Below are 11,573 nucleotides of genomic sequence, written 5' to 3' on the forward strand. Positions count from 1 at the left end.
AACCGGTTTGTAAGAAATTTCTGTCCTTACTAATATACCTAAAAATCATGAAATTATATAATTAATAATTAGCTTGAAATGTTATAAGTATACCTAAAAAACATGAAATAAGCAGCAATTTTTTTTTTATTAAAGAAAAAAAAACTACTTATATCAATTACAATCGCAATTAGAGCATTTACTAAATAACCATCACATAGTGATAGTACCTTAATCATTACTGTCACAAATCAATTATGGCTATATTTTACTACACATAAACATCTCTTAAGCTATCTAGTACGTAACATAATCAGAATCACTAAGATTGCGTTTAGGATTGCAATTTTGTAGACAAAAAATACAATTTTTTAAACCAAATCACAAAAAAAAACCGTTTGAAAATTGTTTTTTTTTTTAAAAAAACAAAAAAAAAATTTGCGATTTGAAAACGCAGAAAATTGATTTTTCAAATAGCAGGTAATGTGATGCTTTTTTTAAAACGCAGAATTTTAAAAGCTAATCTGCGATTTTAAATACCAAATTGCGATTTTGCCAAACGCTTAACTACGTTTTTAAAAATCATTTTTTCAAATCGCACATTTTAAAATCGTTATTTTAAAATCGCACTTTTTAAAATCACAAACACAAACGGACCTTAAATATTGAGAGTGGTATAAAAAACTCCATAATAAGTTCTCGAGCAATTACATGATCAATAAAATCATATCAGGTGACTGTGTCTACCTGATCTAGATCTAGCTTGTTGCTCAACTCTTAGGGTTGGTTTCTCTGTATAACATATTGTTTTTACATGTAGAGAGAAAAACAAAAGTAAATACACGACTTAGTAAGTAAAACACTATGGACACACACTTACGTGATGAGTCCTAATGAGAACACGTAAATAAGATAAGCCGTGCCCTATAAGATGGTGGTACAATCAATGGCTGTGGAATTGCATGCTAGCATAGTATTCTAGTTAATCGACTAGGTTCGACCTGAGGTGACTTACTCAACATCAGCATACCTAAAATAGGTGGCCACACCCTTGGGTGGTTGCGTTAGCCGAAAAATATATAAAATAGTATCACATGGATCTGTTGTAAGTAGACGTGAATCATAGGCTCGTGCTCGTATAGTTCGGAATGCACTTACACACAAAATACTTTACTTAATGATCATTTCACAAGCATTTTCATTTGTCTAATGAGCATGCCATTCAATTTCATGTCACAATGTCATTCTAGTTTTCAGCACTAATATTGAAAATTGAAGGGGACTTCTAATTTATTAAGTGTGTGCAATAGTGTGCAACAAAATATCACAATGCGAAAAATAAAGAGACAGATATTTTATTGACGAAGTGGAAACTCAATTAAGAAAAAAATCACTCTGGGGCAGTCAAACCTAGGATATTCACTATTCAAAAGAAAAAGTTAGTACATAGACAGTAACTCTCACATACCCGATGTAGCGATCATATCTAGCACTCTAACGTGTAACCCAACATGAATGCTTCCCAACCAAGTCTCCTACTTGAAGGGGTCTTCAATGAAATCATTTACCTTAGGGTCAACCCCTAAGATAGACTTCAGTTCAGCACAGCAACAGCACTTGGCAACGGCTTAAGAGAGGACGCTTGAGCACAATAACTCTTACAATAAACTCTCTAAGCTTTTACAAAATTCACTACTGAATTCTTACAAACAACATGCCTAGGGGCCTGTATTTATAGGCTACAGGAATCCAAATTCTCGTCTGACTTGAATTACCTAGGCGGTGTCCGGATGGTAGCTAAGGGCGTCCGGATGGACAACTGTGCAATCGGCTTTCCAAATTCACTTGAAATTCTTTCCTCAATAGAGCCGCGTCCAGACGGTGTTGTCCTAGCGTCTGGACCATCGCACATCAGCTGCACAATTTCCATATTAAGGCTTGAGCGTCTGGACCATGAAGACTGACGTCCGAACGGTTGAACTTTATATGCACATCTTGCCTTACCAAGGATAGCGTCCGGATGGGAACACACATTGTTCGAACGGTTGCAGCTGTCTTTCCATATCTATGTTTTGGAAAGAAATCTTTCAACTTGTCGAACACTGAAAAGCGTTCAAACATGTTGCTGAGAAGTCCAGACGGATGTAAGTTGGAACAGTTCGAAGGGTAATTGACACAGAGGAAGATCTGGACGGAAAGTTCTCATCGTCCAGACGGATGATGCTTGGACAGTCGAGCGTCCGGACAAAATATCACGTCGTCCAGACGGATACAAGGGATCTGATTTCTCTGACTTGAAATTTGTGCAGAATCTTTTAGAAGTAACTCTGAACATAACTGAATCCCTGATAAAAGCATCATTACATTGAAGTGATTTTGTCCAATAGAATGCAATCAATCACAAACTAACAAACTAACAAACTCTCCCTTTGGCCATTCTGGGACAAAAATCACTTGATCAGTTTAAAAATACTATCCTGGTCTAAAAACTAACATACTCCCCCTTTTTTGTCTCAAAGGGACAAAGAGTAAACAGAGTATAGAAAAACCATAGTAATAAAATACTCCCCCTTGATGTTTCAATAGGACAATAGTAAACATAGTATATAAAATCCATAGACAAAAACGTTCTAAAATCCTAAACAATAGGAAAAAAAAAAAAAAAAAAAAAAAAAAAAAAAAAAAAAAAGTATACAAGTGGCCCAAAAGAGAGGAACAAAAATCCTCAAAAGTACCAAATCCTGCTGATCCACTGAAATCAAGTAACGGAGAGAAAGCCGTACAAAAGGCTGGATTTGTACTACTTTGGCTTCTAGCTCCGGATGATGGGAATCCATGGACTGAAAAAAACTTCAGTCACTTGATTTTGCAAAGCTTGAACCTGGTTATCCGCATATTGACATCCTCTAAGCAACTGGTCTGGAAGATAAAAGAGGAGATTCACCACTGAATCTCTAACTGATACAGATCGGAGGGAGATGCTACGGAAGGCTGTGCATGAGCGGGGCGAAGAGCTCATCTAAAACCTGAGACCTTTGGAAATACGAACATATGACTTCAACAATAGTCTGTTTTTCAAAAGATTTATTTGTCAAACACTGTACTGGGAGCCGCTGGATGACATATTCCTGAACCAATATTAAATAGAAATATCTCTAAAAATACCATAACCAAGAAAAATCAAATCCTGTTAGTTCCAAAAACAATGTGGTATTTATACCGGCTGTCATGAATGCCAAAGAAAAATATAAGCAATTCTGCAATTCATAAGGTATAAATATATTAAGATCAGCCCATCATACAAACAGAATAGGTTTTTCATGTACAATATCTCAAGAAACTATTCCAATCAACAAATATTCCAATATTCTAAAAGCACAAAAACTTAAAAGAATAACGGAAGACACAATGAAGATCATGGAATGAGAAGAGATGTGCAAAGAATGCCAAAATCTCAGGAGAAATCCGTGAGAAAAACACACAACATGACATGATAAATCAATAAAAATGCAAAGGTGTGCGGATGGCAGAGAAAGAGACGCAAGTCTTAAACCTGTAGAGATCTCGTCCGAACGTGTCACTTAACTGTCCGAACGGTTACTGCTAGGTCAACATACGGCAAGACTGCTCTCGTTCGGACATAAGAATAGGTCCGTCCAGACGCTTCACACTGAAAATCTGAAATTGGAGAAAAATTTGCAGAAAAATATTTTTTTCCTAATGTTAGCTTCAGAACACGCATATATAATCAACTGATAAAGCAGTCAAATAGCATTGCAAAAATATGCAAAGATATAAATAGGAGTTAAGTATTCAATAAGCACAAATTTCCCTGCAGATAGACATTTTAAATAGATTACTCAACTCATGCAATGCGTGTGTGTGTGAAAGCTTTCTCAATATGGTATGAAGTTCACTGATATGACTTGAAGCAACCAGATTTTCTAAACAAGAGAGAAAATCAATGAAAGATTAGTTAAAAGTCAAACCTTATTAGGGCTTAACCACCCTCATCTAATACATTCCCCCGAAGATGCAGCACTTGAATGTTTTACTTGTACCATGAAGGACAAGATAAAATTTTACTTGCACCATGAAGAACAAGATATAAATTCAACACCGAAGCAGTGAATATAAGCACATACCAAGTAATTCAGAAGAATAACTGCTTGTTTCTTTTTGGTGCTGCAACCTAGAGAGAATGCTAGAATTTTTAGGCTATTGGTTCAACTAGCATATTGGTCAATTTGACCATTTTATCAAAAACATCTTTCTCATTAGAATTTCCAGAAGCAAGAAGTCAAAGAGGAAAAAGATGTACCTTAGGAGAATTTTGGATAGTGCACAATTTTTCATCGTATAAGAAAAGCAACTATCTAGCATTAAGATGCACAGAAAAACTTAGCAGATATCAGGCATAAACTCTCAATCATATATAAATATATTCAATTAATGTACAATGAACTGAGATATCAGGCAAAAACACATATAATATCTGAAAAGCTATCAAAAAAAAATCTACATCATTTCCCCCAATTTTTTATTTATTTATTTTTTTTTTTTATGTTAAAAACAACAAGGACATGCTTATGAAAAAGGAAATAACATCTAGTCACAGCATGTAAGGTAAAATGAAACCTGTCATCAGGGAGAGAGGTTTAGAAATACCAAGATAGAAAAGCAGCCGCCCGACATGCTCTAACTGTCGTCCCAAAAGAAATATATGCAGAAGTTTTTAAGACAATAAGAGAAAATATGGGGATAGAATAAATGGTTCCTCAAACAAAATGCGAGGCACGAATAGGATATGGCATGATAATCAATGCAATGCAAACATATCTGACATGCACTAGGATTTAGGAACCAAAATCTTAGGCATGGTGAGACTACACCTTTATTAGGTGAGTCCACTCCCCCTCAAGGAGTGAATGGTCTCATCATTCCTGACCCATACCTGCTTGACCCGTGGAGGTGGTTTGCAAGTCTTGTTCTTGTTGTCCATTCTTCTTAGTATACTTTGTATTAGGCTCAGCAACCCTTCATAACCGTGGTTGCTAATGGGCTTCTTTAGCTTTCTCTTATAGCGCCTTGATTTGTTCTTCTTTGATTTGCCACTCTGATTGGCAGGAATAAACTGCTGCTGATGCCGTCGAGCCTGATGTGCCGTCGGAGGTAGAGTGCCTGATGTAGCTCTTGCTAGAAGCTGCATTTGAACCTTCGACTTCTGAGCCTGGAGATGTAGACATTTGAGTCGGATGTGACCGGTGATGCCGCAGTGATGACATGTGGGTAGACTTCTTTTGTTGGAATGCTTTTGACAGTCTCTACAGATTTAAGGTTAGCATTCTTACAAACAATATTGCCCTTACCTTTTATATGTCTTCTATGCAGAGGGACATATTTCGACGAGGAAGAATCTTCATCTTCACTTTTCCTTAGAGCATCCTACTTAATCCAAGGCCTGTGGAATCTCAATAAATAACAATTTGGCCTAATATGACCAATCTTCCCACAATTATGACATTTAGGAATAAACTTACCTTATATTCCTAACTCCTTGGATTTAGGCATCACATGATTAGTCAAGCAAGAATTATCTAAACAAGTTGTATCTTCTATCACAAGTTTAATATCAATAGGATCTAATTCAGAATCAGAAGCATGTGAAGTAGAAGTACTTAAATCATCAACAGTTAAATCAGGCTTGTTAAAAACATCTAAATGAATACAAAGCATGTTTTTCAAATTATTACTTGAGAATTTTTCTAATTTATTCTCAAGTTCATTAATAGTATTAAGTAAGATGGTATTCTCAAATCTTAAAGAGTCAATCAAACATGTGATTTAGACAATTGAATAATCAAAAACTCTTTTTCTTACTTTACCTTTTTGAAGTCTTTTGGAGAAACAATTTTATCCAATTTAGCAAAAACTTTAGAGAGCTCAATATTATAATTTTCATCAGATAACTGAGAAAAATCCATGGTAAAATGTGTAATAAAAAATAGAAGTCACAAAGAGATAAGGATCACACTCAGGAATTAAATCCTTTAAAAGGAGTGTACCCACTCTGATACCAATTGAAATTTTAAGGACTTCTAATTTATCAAGTGTGTACAATAGTGTGCAACAAAATATCACGATGCGGAAAATAAAGAGACAGATATTTTGTTAATGAAGTGGAAACTCAATCAAGAGAAAAACCACTCTGGCGCAACCAAACACAGGATATCCACTATTCAGAAGACAAAGCTAGTACATAGACAGTAACACTCACATACCCGATGTAGCGATCGTATCTAGCACTTTGACGTGTAACCCAACACGAATGCTTCTCAACCAAGTCACCTACTTGAAGAGGTCTTCAATGGAATCCTTTACCTTAGGGCCAACCCCTAAGATAGACTTCAGTTCAGCACAGCAACAGCACTTGGCAACAGCTTGAGAGAGGATGCTTCAGTACAATAACTCTTACTATAAACTCTCTAAGCTTCTACGAAATTCACCATTGAATTCTTTCAAACAACATGCCTAGGGGCCTCTATTTATAGGCTATATAAATCCAAATTCACGTCTGACTTGAATTACCTAAGCGGTGTCCAGATGGTAGCTGAGGGCATCCGAATGGACAACTGTGTGATCGGCTTTTCAAATTCGCTTGAAATTCTTTCCTGAATAGAGCCGTGTCTGGACAGTATTGCCCCAGCGTCTGGACCGTCACACTTCAGCTACACGCAATTTTCATATTAAGGCTTGAGCGTCCAGACCATGAAGATTGACGTCCAGACGATTGAACTTTTTTGCACGTCTTGCCATATCAAGGATAGCGTCCAGACGGGAACACATATCGTTCGGACGGCTACAGCTGTCTTCCCATATTTGTGTTTTCGAAAGAAATCTTTCAACCTGTCGATCACTGAAAGGTGTCCGGACGTGTTGTTGGAAAGTCCGGATGGATGCAAACTGGAACAGTTCGAAGGGTAACTGACATAGAGGAAAGTCCAGACGGAAAGTTCTCGTCGTCCGAACGGATGATGCTTGGACAGTCGAGTGTCTGAACGGAATATCACGTCGTCGGGGCGGATACAAGGGATCCAATTTCTTTGACTTGGAATCTGTGCAGAATCTTTTAGAAGTAACTCTGAAATGAAGACTTTGAAAATAACTGAATCCCTAATAAAAGCAACATTACATAGAAGTGATTTTGTCGAATAGAATACAACCAATCACAAACTAACAAATATGATGTTTCAAACTCAAACATGTAATGTAGATTATCATTTAAAAACAGATTATTTTCATTTGAAGTCTAGGGCTCACATCATATGGAAAAGTACAGCATTTCATGCTTGCTTAAAAATTACATTTGAAATGAAGGCCGAAGGTTGGCTAGGGTTTTTAAGCCATAGCCTTCATATTTCTTGTAATTTGAATGTATCCAATTCGCATGCATGGACAGTCTCATTCGAATGAATGTACTCTTGTTCGAATGTCACTCCTTAAAACTCGAGAACACGTGGCATTTAGTACATTCCATTTGAACGCGGGCAACTTCATTGTAACCGAACCTTTGGTCTAAAATTTTTGTAAGTGTTAAAACCTTTCAATTACTGCAATAACCCCTTACTTAATCTCCCATGCCCAACTTTGACTTATTTTTCTCACTTATCTATTAAATCTAAAATTTTAAGTAAAATTGCCATGTATTTGAGCGGGGTGTTATAACGTGTTCCTTAGAATAAAAAATAAAAAAATATATTAAAATATAAAGGATAGCCAAACTATTCCTAATTGGGGCAAAGAGTCGGCCGAGAGTCTCCAAAACTCACAATTGGGTCAACATGGAGGAGACCCAGCCACTTTTTATTTTTATAGTTGTTTTTATATTTAGATTTAATTTTATTCTAAAGAACACGTGTCATAATATTTTTAGTGCTGACATGACATATTATTAGATTTTGTTCGGTTTGCTATCCAAAAGCCCGTCTAAGAATTTATTTGTATTTTTCCTTTACGCCAAAGTATTTTCAATAACTTTATAAATATTAGAAGCTATTTTTTGGGATAATTGCACCATTGATTTTTGTTGTTGGCTCTAATTACAAATCACTCCCTGTGGTAACAAAATTAAATAGGGAAACCCTCTAGTAAACCATAATAACAAATAGATCCCTGAACGTGTTTTCCATCAGTCATTTTAACAGTTATCGTTACCCCGTTACGTCAGAACCAATCAGAGGACAACACATGTAATTTTTTTTAAAAAATATTAACACAAAAATCTTTCCTTCTCGTACCACTAGTCTCCCACCGCCACCGTTATACAGAAGAGCCATCTATGCGCACACTCCCACATCTGTGGCTTGGGTTTGGATTCGGCCCTCGAGCCCCGCCAAGTCTCGGATGGCATGGTCGGCCATACCGCAGCCCCGCAAGGCCGCCGACATCATCCTCTTGGCGGGTCAGCCCGGAACCGGCAAGACCGCCATTTTCATGGGCCTGTCCAAGTCGCTTGGCCAAGAGACCCTGTTCGCCATGCTCGCCGGCAACAAGCTCTTCTCGCTGGAGATGTTGAAGACCAAGCCCTAACCCAGGCCTTTTGCAAGGCCATCGGCGTGCGCATCAAGGAGGAGATCGAGGTCATCGAGAGAGAGGTCGTGAAGATCTAGATCGACCGCCCCGTTGTCGCCAGAGCAGCCTCCAAGACCGGTAAGCTGACCCTGAAGTCCACGGAGATGGAGACAGTGTGCGCAAAGATGATCGAGGCGCTGGGGAAGGAGAAGGTGCAGAGCGGAGACGTGGTGGCCATCGACACGTGAGGATGGGGGGCGGAAGAAGGGGGTTAATTTTGGGGGAAAAAAATAAAGAAAACCCTAGAAAGTACTATAGCTGATGTGAGAAAAAATGACACGTGTGTCATATTTGTGTTAATTTTGTGTTAATATTTTTTTGTGTAATCGAAAATTTGTGTTAATATTTTCTTTTTAAAAAATTACACGTGTCAGCCTCTGATTAGTTCTAATGTCACGGGGTAACGGAAACTTTTAAAATGGCTGACGGAAAACACGTTCAGGGACCTATTTGTTATTATAGTTTAACAGAGGGATCCCCTATTTAATTTTGTTACCACATGGAGTGATTTACAATTAGAACAAACCACATGGACCAATGGTACAATTATCCCTTATTTTTAACTCAATGAAACCCAATGCAATGACTTAACACTTTATTTTTTTTATTTTTTTAAAATAATAATAATAAAAGTAAAAGTTGTTTGCTTTAGTAAAGCACGCAATAAATTTTTATAATGCATTTGAATGTAATCATGTTGATTGTTGACCTGCAGCTCATCGTGCCGTAGATCACAAATTCGTAACAAAAAAGAATGGTCAACATTATAATTATGGAAATTCCACGACGAAACAAAAAAACAAAAAACAAAGAAACAAAAAACTGTTCGTGAATCGGTCTGTCAACCATTCCGATCACATTTGACTGTTTCTTTTCTTTCTTGGAAACCCATTTCGTTACGACTCTCTTTCCTCTCTCTTTCGTTTTTTCTCCCAATCGTGGGACCCACCACCAACTCTTTTTAGACCTTCACAGTACCCCTCCCCTGATTTGTCCTCTTCTTCACTCGCACGATAAAATCCCCAACCAATCTCCATCCTTGGATTGACGAAAACCTCTTTGACTTTGCAACCCCCTTTTCCTTTATAACCCCCCCACTCCTCTCTCCAGACCCCCCACAATCTCTGCCCGCCCCGGCCATCTTCCCTCTCTCCGTTGCTCCGGTTCTGTTTAGTCTTTTTCCGATGGCGATTGATCTGTTCGGGGTGTCCCAGATGGACGATCAGGCGGCTATACAGGAAGCGGCGTCGGCTGGGTTGAAGAGCATGGAGCACCTGATCTGCGTACTCTCCCATCAAGCCCCCCAAGCCCAAGGCCTTGACTGCCGAGAAATCACCGACTTCACCGTCTCCAAATTCAAACGGGTAATCTCCATCCTCAACCGGACCGGCCACGCCCGGTTCCGCCGCGGGCCGTCCAACCCGGTCCTCCCGGAGATCCTGCCACAACCCCAAACGACCTTCGCTCTCGATTCTGCAGCCAAACCTAAAACTGCTTCCGAGTTGTCGGCGAGTCAGCCCATGTCCTCCACGACGTCGTCGTTTATGTCATCTATAACCGGAGACGGTAGCGTTTCGAATGGCAAACAGGGTTCCTCGCTCCTTGTAGCTCCAACCCCTACCTTTTCGGCCGGGAAGCCACCTCTTTCGTCATCTCAGCGTAGAAAGTGCCAAGTGGATCACTCTCTTTCCGTCGGAAAAATCTCCTCGTCCGGCCGTTGCCATTGCTCCAAAAGAAGGTATGCATCATTTTTTATTTTATTTTATTTTTTGCAATAATTTTGAAATTGATCTTCAGGAAACTGGAAATAGGAAAATCAATTGTTTAAAGTTTATCTTTATTTTCCAATTTCAGGAAATCCCGAGTTAAGAGGATCGTCAGAGTGCCGGCGATAAGCTCGAACACCGCCGATATACCGCCGGATGATTACTCCTGGAGAAAGTACGGTCAAAAGCCGATCAAGGGCTCACCTTACCCACGGTACTATTCTACTCCTTGTTCCTCAGCCGTCGATCATGTTGAACTTGTGAAAGTCATATACGAATCTCGAGGCGTTTCTCAAATATTTAATAATTTTGTTTTCTTTGTGCAGAGGATACTACAAGTGTAGTAGCGTGAAAGGGTGCCCAGCGAGGAAGCACGTGGAGCGAGCGCAAGATGATCCGAAGATGCTGACTGTGACCTACGAGGGGGAGCACCGTCACTCGCATCCTCCGATCCCCGCATGATGCAACTATTCCGACCTGAATCCTCCCTAATCGAACGGCAGCAAGTGGGCCTTTACGCTAGACTGTCACCGGTGCCTGTGACGGTGGTTTTGCCATATGAAATGGTCAAAGAAAGATTGAAAGAAAGTCAACTATTCGGCTTGGGCCTGCCGAGAGGGTTTTATGTAAATTACTAGAGAGAAGGGACTACAAATTAAATGAAATACAACTATTCTATTCTGATTTCGAGGAAACTTCGTCACGGTGGATTATTAGGGTATTTTATTGAATAGTTTTCTTAAATGTAATTACTATTTTGAAATTAAATGATTTAATATATATATTTTGTTTTTATGTTAACTGTTTATTATCATATTTACTTTTAAGAATTTGGGTTTTATTTGTTAGACAGAAATTTTTTATAAATTAACTTTTAATAGAGACATATCTTTAATAACATGTTTTACATGTATTTTTTTAATAGCTTAAATTAAGCAAATGGAGGATATGTTAGGATTAGAAATTCGGGCTTTTAGTTATTACATGAATAAAACTCAGGCCCTTTTATGCGACAATTTACCTTTGAATTTTGTAAATTTAAAATCCGAGATTATGAACATTTTAAATTTGAAGGCCTCCATCCATTTTTTTTCCTTTCTAAAATAAATAACAAAAATGGCATGAAAATAGAAGTATGTCATTGCTATTAAAATTTAATAGAGTACAAGTGAAAAAAGCAAAAAACGAAAAAATAAA

The 11,573-nt window shown here is 38.1% G+C and overlaps 1 protein-coding gene across 1 annotated transcript; it reads left to right on the forward strand.

Annotated features, from left to right (window-relative positions):
* Window positions 1-9,675: 9,675 nt before the first annotated feature.
* Window positions 9,676-11,177, forward strand: LOC133870855 (WRKY transcription factor WRKY51-like). The gene is made up of 3 exons (XM_062308098.1): window positions 9,676-10,348; window positions 10,465-10,590; window positions 10,703-11,177. The coding sequence occupies exons 1-3, from the start codon at window positions 9,795-9,797 to the stop codon at window positions 10,836-10,838; spliced, it is 816 nt and encodes a 271-aa protein (XP_062164082.1). The 5' UTR covers window positions 9,676-9,794; the 3' UTR covers window positions 10,839-11,177.
* Window positions 11,178-11,573: the final 396 nt, after the last annotated feature.

The sequence above is a fragment of the Alnus glutinosa genome, chromosome 6, assembly GCF_958979055.1.
Source record: "Alnus glutinosa chromosome 6, dhAlnGlut1.1, whole genome shotgun sequence".
Lineage (NCBI taxonomy): Eukaryota > Viridiplantae > Streptophyta > Magnoliopsida > Fagales > Betulaceae > Alnus > Alnus glutinosa.

Excerpts from the sequence above, each read along its gene's own strand:
- LOC133870855 (XM_062308098.1), top strand. The coding sequence starts at position 9,795 with ATGGCGATTGATCTGTTCGGGGTGTCCCAGATGGACGATCAGGCGGCT. Across the intron at positions 10,349-10,464 it reads TGCCATTGCTCCAAAAGAAG|GAAATCCCGAGTTAAGAGGA; the intron begins GTATGCATCATT and ends TTCCAATTTCAG. Across the intron at positions 10,591-10,702 it reads AAGGGCTCACCTTACCCACG|AGGATACTACAAGTGTAGTA; the intron begins GTACTATTCTAC and ends TTCTTTGTGCAG.